At 46.5% G+C, this 14,014-nt stretch overlaps 1 protein-coding gene across 1 annotated transcript in view; it reads left to right on the top strand.

Annotated features, from left to right (window-relative positions):
• Positions 1–5,373: 5,373 nt before the first annotated feature.
• Positions 5,374–14,014, top strand: part of LOC115102772 (cadherin-24) — an 80,595-nt gene continuing 71,954 nt past the window's right edge. The window contains exon 1 of the mRNA XM_029623053.2: positions 5,374–7,154. Within this exon, the coding sequence (XP_029478913.2) occupies positions 5,601–7,154 (1,554 nt within the window). The 5' untranslated portion in view covers positions 5,374–5,600. The remainder of the gene's footprint in view (positions 7,155–14,014) is intronic.

Here is a 14,014-nt window from a genome sequence, read left to right as displayed (position 1 = left end):
TACTGACCAACGCCAAACTAGTGCAATGGCGCGCAACTAAGGTAAATGATTCATCAGTTGTTACGCAGTTCAAACAAGTACTGACATAGGCCCTACACAGACCTCAAAGCTAACTACATGATATAACATTTGTGGCATCATGCTAGTCATGCTCTAGTCTCGATTGAAGTAACGATCACACAAGACAAGTACAGCGTGGCATCATGCTAGTCATGCTCTAGTCTCGATTGATGTAACGATCAGACAAGACAAGTACAGCGTGGCATCATGCTAGTCATGCTCTAGTCTCGATTGATGTAACGATCACACAAGACAAGTACAGCGTGGCATCATGCTAGTCATGCTCTAGTCTCGATTGATGTAACGATCAGACAAGACAAGTACAGCGTGGCATCATGCTAGTCATGCTCTAGTCTCGATTGATGTAACGATCACACAAGACAAGTACAGCGTGGCATCATGCTAGTCATGCTCTAGTCTCGATTGATGTAACGATCACACAAGACAAGTTCAGCGTGGCATCATGCTAGTCATGCTCTAGTCTCGATTGATGTAACGATCACACAAGACAAGTACAGCGTGGCATCAAACACTAACACTGATCACAAGACTCGTTTGACTCCGTTTAAGTATAGCGAAACATGAGGATGTTACTAGGCAACAACCCCTCACCACTATTAACAATCAATTGAAGACATATCTGAGGGAGTTCTGGAAGAAACGCTCTATCGAGCAGCACATGGTGCGGAAGACTATCGATCATGATCAGGCATTAGAATGCGGTGCCATTGTGCTCCTTTCGCTGTGCTGCCCTTGGAGATAATATTGAGGTTTTTTTTTTTAAACGAAAGCGAGTTCTACTGGAAATGGATTTGTGCGTACTTAAAAAAATATCAGGTGTTATTCGGGCCTCTTCTTCACAGCTGTGGCCTTGCTGTGTCTCTTTTTATAGTGTCGTCTCCTGTCCATAGGTCTGCGATGTATTCGAATTCCAACCGTGGGCACTTTGGTGTTTTTTCATCTCTGAAAAGTTTCCCCCTCGACCAGCTGGGCCGGCAGGCTCCCCGGTAACGCCCTTGAAACGTAAACAGGCGAGAAGGAAGTCGAGATTTTGTCTTTTTAATAATCAACGTACAATATATCTATCGTACCTCCCTTTTCTATGAGGAAGGACAAACTTTATTTTGTTGATGTACGAGGGTTGCAATGTACCGAGTGGGTTGGGGATGCATCAAGGATATTGTTAGACAACATCTCCTGTGCATTAGCAACATTCTGTTCACACACACACACACACACACACACTTTGCCTGCAGGGAGAGTGTTCATAGATTACGGGGACATTCTCTAAAATGTCAGGCAGTTTTGAGAAGATCAGATAGCTGTTTGATGTGCGAAAACAGCCAGGCAGAAGATGAAGAAAGGCAGTCTTGATGGGCATCAGGTGTAATTTCTGTAAATGCCTCTGCTGCCTGAGTGACTCACCACTCCTCTGTGTCCATGTGGTGAATTTCTACCCAGGAGACCTTGACACAGACCAGCAGAGCTGTCTGCTACAAAAACACCCCTCTGACCTTAGGTTATCATTGTGCAGGTAGACCACTGAAGCTTCGACTTTTGTTCTTGAAATGCAGGAGAGGTACAGTGCCCAGGTGTAATGCTTGTTAGTCGGTGTCTGAGTATAGAGTCATATTATGTGTGGGAAAAGCTTGGTAGCACGTTCCACCGTCCAAATACAGACTTTTCTCTCCTTGTTAAAAACATAGATCGTGGTTTCCCCATGAGAATGAACTCAGGCAGTACAGGGAGGGAATATGTTTATTCATTATCTAACACTTGAATGGATGTGAACGCTGAACATGAGAATTTGCTACATCACATGGTTCGAGGGGTCATGGTATATCCCTGTACTCAAACACTTAGCGCTAAACGTGTTCAATTCAAAGTAATCCGATTAGTAATGATTTTAGATCATGCCAGTGGGCTGTAGTAGTGTAGGAATGGATTCTGAGTGAATGATCTTTTCCCTAGAGGTTCTTCAAGCAATGTGAGGATGTTGTGAATACTCTGCTAATCCTGGTACTGTATATAGTCTCCTGTGAACAGTTTCACTTGATCCAATTGTTAGCTGGAAATGTTCTTTTGCTATAACCTTTAACCCAGCTATAGAACACTCTGACCAATCTGGGACCCTGTGGATCATAAGCCCTTCTTTCTCTTTGTATTACGGTGATGAGTTTTGTATTCTAAGCTCGGAGCCGGCCCTGAAGTGGACTTATCGTTCTGCACTTATCAAAACGAGGACTTCGTCTGGATGACTGGATTACACTCTTCTGTTCTACTCTCCGTCGGTTCCTTTGTCGTTTCCCCTCCTTTTCGTTCTTCTCTCTCTGTCCCGACGAACCCACCTCTCAGGGGATTTGCCTCGTCATGGCCTGGCAGGGAATGGCCTGACTGGTTCCCAATGCCGCTGTGATGCTCACCGTTCACATTTACCGTCTTGTGACAGATTTCACCTGCAGCCCAGATATAATCAGGGCATGGATAGATGAATTCCATCTGCACAGGTTTATCCACAACTTCTTCGTTGAGGAGGAGCGAGGAGGAATGACTCCTCATCCTCCAGATTCACCGTGCTGATTTATAAAGCTCGACACTTTTTGTTTTTGACAGGTCTGCTTTTATCTGCTGAGGTTCAAGACGAGGCCTGGGTTATGTGTGTTCAATGGCTTTATGCTCTTAAAACGTAGTGATGGTCTCCCAAGACGGGCCTGTTTTGCTCGTGGCTGCCTCTTCTATCTCCTCTTCTCTCTGTTGTTTGTTTCCCCATGCATAATTATAAGGGCGACTGTTCTTGGACTACCTTTCCTAGAAAGGCGAGTTCTCTCTTTCTTCTCTGACTTTTGTGGGTCCCAGAGGCGGTCCCCTGAGCTTTCCACCGGGAACAGAACGACGCACATATGTGTTGTTGTTTGTGTGGGGTTTGTGGCGGTGTCTTTCTTGCAGTCTAGCAGTGTGTGTGTTGAGAAGAGACTGTGTTTGTGTTTCATGTATTTGTATGAGTATTTTCTGAGTGTCTGGAATTAGGAGGGAATGGCTATGTTTTAGTTTTGTGTTTTTCTGCGCCCGTGATAATATATATGTATGCGATTGTGTGAGAGATGGGGCTCCAGAGAGGAAAGGAGAGCTAGACAGCACGGACCGAGGTGAATCGTAATTAAAATGTTCAGTCTCGTTAAGTTGGTGACAGCCTTCACTGCAACTCGGCTTCCTGCGATCGATGGCAGAGATCTGCCTCTAATACTAACGAACCAAACGATCGTTTGAGTTTGGGGCCCAAGGAAGGGAAAAATTAATTAAGATATTTATGGCCCCAATGAATCAGTTCAGCAAGAAACTCTGTGCACCCGAGGGGGTAAATGGAACACGGCAGGAAGCAGCGGAACGTTAAAAGACGAGAGGGTGTTCCACCGTCTACATACCGCCCCCTACTCACCTTTAACCCACTGTGAGGAGCCGTTAACTCTGGGGTAGCTGCTCTCATCCCAGGGACACTATAGCTCATCAGCGTCTGAATGAGGAAGTAAGGGAGGCAGGGCCTGGTAATCACACAGGTTGGTTGTCACAGTGATTATAACCTGGACAGTGCTCTGAATTGTGTTAAATGTAGAAATGTGTCTATTAGAGATGAAGTCTATTGGAGAGCAATGTCGTTCACACGTCGACATCCCACAACTTTGAGATGAGGAGAAATACCCTCCGGAGGCTCCAGATTTGTAGTTATGAGCACAGGGACAACCAGCCTGTGTCTCCCCTGCTGATACCGTGGGGGATATCAAGCGCATCACCTGGAGCAGAATGAGGGTGTATATTGATGGGTTGTATTGCCATTAGACACAGCATGAGTAACACATTCAACCTACTATCATGAGTAACACCTGTCGTGTTTTCAACCAATGCATGGTACTACGTGTTACATCATCCACTCATTAGAACAATGAGTCACACTCCATAGTCTACTCTGAGCCACTCTGTTCGACAGAAGAATGCAGTCCGGGTACGTACAGGGATCAGTTGAAGGACTGCACTGATCCCATAAAGTCACTGGGAAACCACGGTCTGACACAACATCCCAGATAGACACTAGTAATGAACCCTTCTCCCAACCACTAACAATCCACGCATCGATATTCTGACCTGCTACCTGCCCTCAGCCCGTTAACAAGGTGCCCATGGCAACGACTGCCTGGCCCGACAAGTTCCCTGACAACATGTTCATCCTGGACAGAGCGGGTGTCATTGAGCTTGGGTGAGAGGTCGTTCTGATTGGATCTTCAAACTGCAGTAGCCTGCATGTGTAGTAACGCTCCCGGAAATACAGACATATTCAATGAATGATACCCTGTTCATTTGTGTCGTGGTGCTTCTAGTCAGTAAATACTGTGACTGTGAATATGAAATGTTCCACTTGATATATGAGTACTATATAGGTTTTATAATGGTATGTTGTGTCATCAATAAGGATGCCAGACACCTGTCAATTCCAATGTCACTGGGACGTCAAAGGGAGAGGGTTGGCTGATTGATTGAAGTTAGAGAGAGAGAGCACGGAGGGTGAGGGACGCTACGACAGCATCATGATTGACAGGGAACGAGGAAAGGACAGGAAAGACGAGCAGAGGAAGGGATAGCATACTAAAACAAACCTGGGGCAGAGAACGATGGAGAGACTGCGATGGATAGATAGGCAGAGCTAGAGAGACGGGTGGTGAGTGGGAGAGGTGGTAATAGGAAAAGACGAGGAGGAGGAGGAAGTGTAAGGTTTTTTCTTAAGAAAAACGATTTGTTTAAATGGGGAAGGAGGGCAGGAGAGGAAGGGAGAAAGGGTGAAGGAGGAGTCTTTTGGGATTATTTGGACTTTATTCATGCCCCAATGAATGTACTGACAGGGTCTGTCTGCACCACAACACTGCTCAAGTGTCATACACACCAACGCACCACACTGCACAAGACAGCACATAGTTAAACAAAAACAGTACACAACTCACAAAGCTCTAAACAACAAGAGTGCACAAAATCAAGAGCATGAATCCGTATTGCGCGTGGCAACACAGTGTGACCTGCCGAACACTTTGGGCACTCAGTGTAACAACAACTATCTGACTGTGCCTTGCGAAGCACCACTGCTTGTGTAAATGTGATTTCTGCCCCGTTAGTTGATCTGTCCTGCTTGTTCATCTGCGAGTTATCCTACCTACCTTGCTGTGTCGCTCCACTTTTAATTAACACAGTCGGATGATTACAGTTCTAACTTAATTATCTTTATCCTTTCTCTCAGGGAGTTCAACCCTCCGTGGGAAACTGAACGAGACATTCTGCAAGAGGGGGGGGGGGGAGGAACAGCAGAGAGGAGCTGTGAACAGATAGAGAAAGATATTCAACGCGGCGCCTGTCCTCCATCTCAGTGTGAAGGGCACGTAATGGAAGAGTGAGAGGGAGGATACAAGGAAAGAGAAATAGAGAGAATGAAGACAGCCGGAAAACAAGTGTTTCCTTGCACCAAGCATCACTCAAACTAGGACATCTCACCACAGGACAAGATGATCACCAGGAATCTGCTCCTATTGGTCTCACTGTGTCTGTGGGAGGAGCTTATGGGAGAAGGTTCAGCCTCTAAGATTGTCAGGAGAAGAGGGGCGGGCGGGACTCACCTGCTGAAGCTAGGGGAGAACAGAATAGCGGAGCAATGGGATTCAAGCGTGAATTCAAACGTGATGCCCATGGTGACTCTTAGAAACTCAATTGGTCATGACCTGGGTGGTGATAGTGGCTCTATCTCTCACCCCAAAATACCCCAGAATCATGCAGCCATACCATCTAATAAGGAGAGGCAGGCTTTTAAACCTAATCCAGTTCTGGACATGGAAGAAAACCCTATCAAAAAAGGAGAATCAACTCTGTCACCCAATAACAGGGAATCGGTCCAGGAGAAAGAACTTAAAAAGATCAAGAACAGTACAAATAATGCTGGGACTCCCACCAAAACAGGGAGGATGGAGAAAGTATTCCTAGTTCACCATAGACCAGACCTACACTCCAATAGAACCAGATTCAAATCCATTTCCCGATCCAGAGTGAGACCAGATCTGAGCATTCACACCACAGGGCTGCAAGGCAAAGGACTCACTATGGATTCAACCAGAAAATTAAATGTGACCGGCAGCTACAGTGTCCTAAAACTGCTGTCAAAAGAGAACCTGGTGATGATTGTGAACTCACAGATGCAGAGTGTTCAGAGTCTGAATGATCTTCAGAGCAAGAGCAGTCGAAGCAGAACGAGAGATTTGATTGATGTGGATCACAGCCCGATGGAGGCCCTAAAATTACAGAAGCAAGATTTGGCTGTTACTCAAAACCACTTCGCATTGGATAATACAACTGCACTGCCGCATATAAACCCTGTCACAAATCCTGATCCAAGTCTAGAAAAGGCTGTTCACACTTTAAGTGAAGTCACTCTAGATTCTGGTGTGGGAAAAGACAACTCTGAGATGAGGGCTGCAGATAGTACAGTCACTTGGAAGAGCAAACACACCTCTCACCCTCTGTCAACACCTATGAATGAGGTCAGTCTCGACACTGACAGGGAGGTGACCATCACTAAGACCAGTAAGACTGACCCTCCGGCCATGACCAAGCATCTACCCTCAAGCATCTCTTCTCAGACAAATGCTGGCCCTCCCTCAGTGTTCACCTCACAGCCCCAGGGAGAGGGGACTGGGAGTGTGGCAGGGGATTCCCATAAGGAGAGTTTTCTTCACACAGCCGCACCAGGACTCAAAATCCTCAGCCCGATTGCCACTCAAGACCCTGAAGGTGGCGCCACAGAGCCAATCGATAGCAGCCATGTCCTCAAACTCCACCCAGACACACACTGGGGCTTCAACCAGGACAAGGCAGCCGGTGGGGGGATGACAGTTGAGTCCCATCCCGGGAATGGGCGGGGCCTGGTGTTCCAAGAGGCGGATGAGGAAGAGGGCCGTGGTCAAATGGATGGGGAGGGGGCTCGGTCACGCAGCAGGAGGAGTTGGATCTGGAACCAGTTCTTTGTGATTGAAGAGTACAGCGGGCCTGAACCGGTGCTCATCGGACGGGTAAGGAACCTTTATTAACTATTCATTAGAGTTATGAATCAATTTATGTGTAACTTATTCCCGCCAAGGGTCTCTAACTCTAACTCCTACTCTCACACCTGGCTCAACTAATCGTGGTCCTGACTGAAGACCATGATTAGTTGAATCAGGTGTGTTAAGGCTGGGCAAGTACAAAAGCCTGCACACCAACTCCAGGACCAGAGTTGAAGAGCCCCAAGTTCTGAACTGTCCTAATTCCACCCGAACATTAACTAACATTAATGCTCTCTAAGTACACTGGTGGTACTATCTCATTGTCCTCAGCAGCTGCAGGGTTTGTTTTGTATGTGTCGTAAACCTTTCAATTGGAATTGATTTACAGCAGACCAGTCTACTGTGGTGCCCTCCAATCCTCATGAAGACTTAGATGAATCAATGAGGCACTGAGGCTCAACAAAACCCCTTCATCCATATGGGCCCCTGGGACCAGTCATGACGAGCACCAATCTACACACACCAATGGGAATTGACATCTTCATTCAAATTAATGTGCTCAGTTTTTCATTACATCATTGATCCCGAAGGCAGCAGTAAAAGTTCTCTCTCATTTCAGACCAGGTCAGGACCTGCCAATTCTTCTCCCTCGTGGCCAGCAGTCCAGTAGGTGGAATGATATTTCAATCAGGTTGATTGACATTTACATATGAGTCATTTAGCAGACACTTTTATCCAGAGCGATTTACAGGAGCAATTAGGGTTAAGTGCCTTGCTCAAGGTCACATCGATCGATTTTTCACTTAGTTGGGTCGGGGATTCGAACCAGTGATCTTTCGGGTTACTGGCCCGACGCTCTGAACCTCTAGGCTACCTGCTGCACTTGATACATCTTACGAACATAGATTTATCACGACTACATTAACCACCTCAAAATACTACCAGGGGCTGTATTTCTCCCCCTTCGATCTGGTAATTCATTATAGCAATCGTGTAGCCGACTCATCCTGCTCCATTGGTTTCCAAAGACTACTGTGGATGTGACTTCGGCCATGTTGGCTGGACATGAGCATACCCAAGCTCTCGCTGTACTTAACCTTAGAGTTGCACTGTGTTGATACGCTGCAGTGTAAGATGGCTAATGTATAAGTCACTGTGGCCAGTTTGCTGAGTAAATGAATAGTAATGATTCTGTGTGAGTGCTGCGGGCTGTCAGACAGCACTGAGGGAAAAAGAGAGAGGGGGGAAGAAGCCCCGCTCTGTGGGAAATGTCTCCCTGTCTGCAGATCCTATTTTACAAACGCTTAGGCCAAATTGCTTCACGGTTTATATCTAGCTGTACAGACTGTCAGGCAGGGGCCCTCTCCGACTGAGACCGGAGTCTGTAAGTAGCCTACTGACTATTAGGGAATGCTTAATATGGGCACCTCAATCAGGCCTTCCAGGACATGATGTATGATGGATGACAAATTGCCCAAATTGATACAGAACGGGCAAGGACAGAATGCATGAGCTGAATGGCCAGCGGTACAGATGGCCAGCATTGTAAGTCATTAGTTCCAATATGCTCTGGTGAGCAGGTATTTACGCCTGCAGATTGTATTGAGCTCTATGAGGGAACACAGCCAGACCACACACGCGCCATATGATATCGCTGACACATGGAGTCCTCCCAGAACACCAATTGCGTGTGTTTTCGTGTGTGTGTGTGTGTGTGTGTGTGTGTGTGTGTGCCTGTGTGTCATTCATTTCAGAGTGTATCAGAGCTGTACATACATGCACAATGCTTTTATACATCTTAATACGTATGAATGTTTCACCTTCCTACTCTGGCCCAGTATAGGCTACAGGCTACAGGCTGCAGGCTCAGCTGCAACACACTGAAGATCAATGGGGACATGATTCTTTGCGTCTCCTTAATTAGAGAGATGATCATGGTTCGATGATGGAGACTGTGATGACGAATATACTGTATAGACTGCCAGTGCTTGTGCCAGATGCGTTGCAGTTCAAGGTTTTAGGCGTCAAAGACACACACACACACACACACACACACACACACACACACACACACACACACACACACACACACACACATGTACGCAAACACACACACACATATTACTATATATTGCTATATACAGGAGGATCTGAAATGACTGACCCTTGATAAACATGAGCACAAAAAAATACTGCATAAAATAAATCATTCAAATACTGAGCTATATTGTATGCTCAAAGAAATTGGCAAATTATACTATTTTACACTAATACAATTGATCAAAGGAAGAGATTTCGTTTAACAAGTAATACTTTTTTTCGCTCAAAAAGTTAGGGGTCAAAATGATTCAGTATTTGAATCTTCTTCTTTTTTTAACACTGTCATTTTTTGCTCATCTTTATCAAGGCAGTCAATCATTTCAGACCCCACATATATAACTCATGCCCCAAACATAGATTGATGTAACATTAAACATGGTTAACGCCACAGTACCTTGAGGACAGAACGTCTGTACACAGCACAGCGCTGGATGTCTATGTGCATCTGGTGGAGCCAGCATCTCAGCCATGTGATAATGATGGAGTTCATTGACGTTGTCATCACATGTTCTTTAATGGGGTTTTTAAGATTCTAACAGTGCCAAAGGGGGAAACAGAGTACTGACAGAATGCAGAGTGGATAGGCGTGTTGCAAAGGTTTGTGTTTGCCTCGGTGGTGCTCGAGTGAACTCTTAACACTGCTCTCCTCTCTGTGGGAGCCTCACTAAGCTGAAATGGCATTTCAAAAGTATTTATTTGCTGAGCCCAGTGCATATTCTATCTACGCTGCCTGAGCTGTCGTTCACCTGCATGACTCAAAACCCTCTAGCTGTCTGGAGGGCCGTCATTGGTAAACCAGGGGCGAAATAGGAGATGGTCTGGTTAGATTTGATCAGTATTTTTATGATCCCTGTCCCCCAAAACAACCTACCTAGATCATAATACTCTCCATGCACACACAACACTCTGAACTGATCTGTCTGTAAAAAAAAAAGATTATATTAAAAGGGATCTTCGTGAACACACTGAATCTTTATCTAATTGGATTTGTATAACATTTCTGCATTTCCATAAGATGAGAACCAATCAGGATTGAGAGAGGCGGTTTTAAGTGCATTATATGTTGACGGCGGTAGTAGTGTTTAATATGTCTTGTGAGGGCAGGGGGTAGTAGTCTTTGTTGTGTTGGCGGTGGTATTTGGGGGCTGTCGCGGGGGGTTTCGCAGGGCTGTGTGGTTCTCTGGAACTCAGTGTTTCACAGCTCTTTGTTCAGTGGCTCCTTGGCTGTGAGCGGGGGACCATCTCCTCCTTGTCCCTTAAATGGAGACCAACATGTTGGTTTAACTCAGCAGCCGCTGTGCACTCAGACGCACGCACACAAATAGGTCACAAATGCCCCTACAAAGTCACGAAACACAATTTATACGCATGTACAAGGAGCTCATTATGCGCAAAGTGCGAGGAAAAGAAAGAGAAAGCAGGGGAGTTAAAGAGAAGAGGAGCTCGTAGGGGGGCAACAGTTACAGCACGCACCTGCTGGCAGGAAGCTCATCAATAATACTCCGAAAATGTCTCATTCCAAACTGCTTTGTGTTTTCTTTACGTTTCCTCTCTCCCTGGGAATGTCATTTAGCCTCGGGGCTGAAGCACAGCAGGGGCGAGAGAGCAATTAGAGACAGAGGGGGAAGATGGATGGAGGGAGGGAGGGAGGGAGGGAGAGAGAGCTAGAGCGATAGGCGAGAGAGATAAAGGAGGCAGGAAGGGAGCGAGAGAAGGAAAGAGAGGCGGGGGGGATCAAGGGCCGGTGGAATGGGACTGGGGCGAAGACCGATTTGGAGACCAGAAAGGGTCGAATGGAGGGATGGAGAGAGGGGAAAGGAGGGATGGAGAGAGGGGAAAGGAGGGATGGAGAGAGGGGAAAGGAGGGATGGAGGGAGGGGAAAGGAGGGATGGAGAGAGGGGAAAGGAGGGATGGAGAGAGGGGAAAGGAGGGATGGGGAAAGGAGGGATGGAGAGAGGGGAAAGGAGAGATGGAGAGAGGGGAAAGGAGGGATGGAGAGAGGGGAAAGGAGGGATGGAGAGAAGGGAAAGGAGGGATGGAGAGAAGGAGGAAACGGGGGAAGCGTTTAAGCAGAGAGGATATGCAGAGAGGGGAAAATGAGGGAAGAAAGTGTGTAAAGGTTAATGGCGTACAACTAACAGAGCGGAAGAGCACGTGAGGATAAAAGAAAGGAGCGGGGGCACGTTCTAGAGTTGACCTCACAGTCTATCAACCCTACTCAGCCAGACAGAGAGGATGGAGACCAGAGGAGAGAGGCTGTAAAGGAGGAAAAGTAAGGAAAGGGAAGAGGCAGCGTGCATGGCGAGAATAAAGAAAGGAGGCAGGGGAGAGGGAGTGTGAGCAAACGAGAGAGAGAGAGAGAGAGAGAGTGTGGTTTAATATTAAAAAACCCCGTGGAGAGCAAATTCAAACAACTTCTGTGCTGAGTGGGAGCTGAGAGAGAGGGGAGCGTGTGAGAGAGAAAGGGAGAGAGCGTGAGGAGAAACTGTGGAGTCTATTAAAGGTGGAATTCAAAAGCGTACAAAAGCCTGCCTTTCTCTACCTTTGTTCTGCTCTCCTTTCTCTTTTTATAGCTTGTGTTTAATCTCAGAATAATGTCGAGCAAATTTGCAAAGTGAGTGTATGAATTTAAAGCATTACCATAGCTAAGTCTCTAATGTTGAGAAGGGAGTATTTTACCTGGAGAACCTCACAATGATACCCGTCATGGTGTACCACCATTCTACCTCAAGATAACCCACTGATTACATACATTTCAACCGGGACCAGAATGTCATACCATTAACATGTACAGTATGAAATATACATAAAGCACATGTATTGAATATAACATACAGTAAGATATGTATGGAGGTGAAATAGTGACTTAAGTATACAAGCATGTGATATGGTTAGTTAAACAGGTGAGCCATGTTATTATACAGTTGAACCCACATGAGGGTTAATTGTGTTATTATGGAACTAAAAGCATATTCAGGTTAAACTCAGCGATTTGATCAAATTAAACACACCGCGTGGGTAAAGCCGCGATTATATGAAGTGAAGGCCCTAGCTGGGGTGAACTCCTGATTATGCATGGCCCGGTGTAAGTGCAGCTCGTGACCTTGAGCTAATATTTATTCACTGGCCTCTGAGCTGAGAGTGAGACTGCATGGCCATCCGCTCCACTTCCCCCAGTGCCCCTGAAGGAGGCCAGTGAGTTGGGTCGGAGGGGAGGGATAGGGCACTGTGCCCATCTCTCTACACGCACACACACACACACACACACACACACACACACACAACACACACAAGCATGGGTGCATAACCAACACACAGATCCACACGCTCATTTGCTGTACATGCAATGCAAAAAATACACAAATGCACCCAATGCACACAAAGAGATTCATGCAAAATGATTGGGAAAACATTCAAACAGTGCTTCAAGACCCATTTTTTTCTATTCCCCTCTGCTCTCTCTAAAATCCCATTGGCAAGGAGCAGTCCTCTTGGCAGTGGCACGCGGTGGCATATATGTGGGCGATTTGCCCTTTAAATGTACAGACGTGAATTACAGTAGGCCTCCGGTGGCCTTTTCCCACGTTGCTACTTTCCCTCCTGCTAAAAATATGATGTGGAGTATACATCATCAGAATGGGCATTGGGCGATACAAAACGATCTGCACTGAGCACCACACGGTTCTCTCTCATATATCAGCTGATTATGATCATCAAAAGCAGGATTTGCGTAGTCTAGAGCTAAAAGCTCAAATCAGTTTTGTTGTGAATAAACTATCATGATGGCAGGGAATAATAACAGTATGTATAAAGAGGCTTGTGGTGATAAGGTCTGGTAATAATACTGATGAATAATAAATGTTGGCCAAAGTGGGGTGGGGGGTGGGGGAGGGGCGACATGTTGCTGCAAAACCACTAACACAGGACTGAATTAGATCACAACAGACCAGGACAAACTGTCCACAACACAACCACATTATATAAAGACTCCAATACAGGCCAAACACAAGGCTGGAATCAATCTTGCTCACTAAGCACACGATTGACCCATACCTGCTGTTCTGTTGACACTTAGAGAGAAAGATCAGAAAGAAACCAGACCCCAAAAAATTACAGAAGCCAAGTGTAAATCCGGTGAGGGGAGTTTCCTGGGTATTTTTACTGAACCCAAATCTATGGTGTGATTGTATGAGGGGGGGGTTGTGGCTAAGTAACAGACCAGAGCTCTACCCCTCTGGGCCAGCTGGTTATCTGGAGTATCCAGCTGGGATAAAGCGTCCGATGATGATCAGACTCTCTCTCACAGCATCTCGTCTCATAGTGTTGACTTTAATTATGTGTCACTGGGTAGATTAGGCCTCTTCTCTCTTGGCTCCTGTCATGGCTCCAGAGCCCTGGCCCGCACTCAGCTGTTTCCTCGGGCTGCAGGTGCTGGGGGGGAGGGGGGTAGAAAGGGTAGAAGGGGGGGGGGGTGGGGAAGGCTCACAGTCCCGGCCCTGGGGCCTGCCAGCTGGAGGGTGATCTGGGGTGAAGACCCATCTGACCCTCTGTCATTAGACAAGTGTCTTTAAGATTAGTTCTCTGGCCAGCCAGGCCACGCAACACACTGGAGCAGGAGCACTGTGTTTCATTTCTGGCATAGTTACACTTTGATGTGTCCTGCAAGGGTAAGAAAGACACACTGAGAGGCTGTCTAAAACATGGCTCCGAGCACATTCTGTATTTAGCCACAAGGCTAGTTTATAAAGTTGGCTCTGAAGTGAAGTTGTTGCTGGCCACATCCCAA

This window comes from Oncorhynchus nerka, linkage group LG20 (genome assembly GCF_034236695.1).
Source record: "Oncorhynchus nerka isolate Pitt River linkage group LG20, Oner_Uvic_2.0, whole genome shotgun sequence".
In the NCBI taxonomy this organism is placed as follows: domain Eukaryota; kingdom Metazoa; phylum Chordata; class Actinopteri; order Salmoniformes; family Salmonidae; genus Oncorhynchus; species Oncorhynchus nerka.
This window is presented reverse-complemented; position numbering and strand designations above follow the sequence as displayed.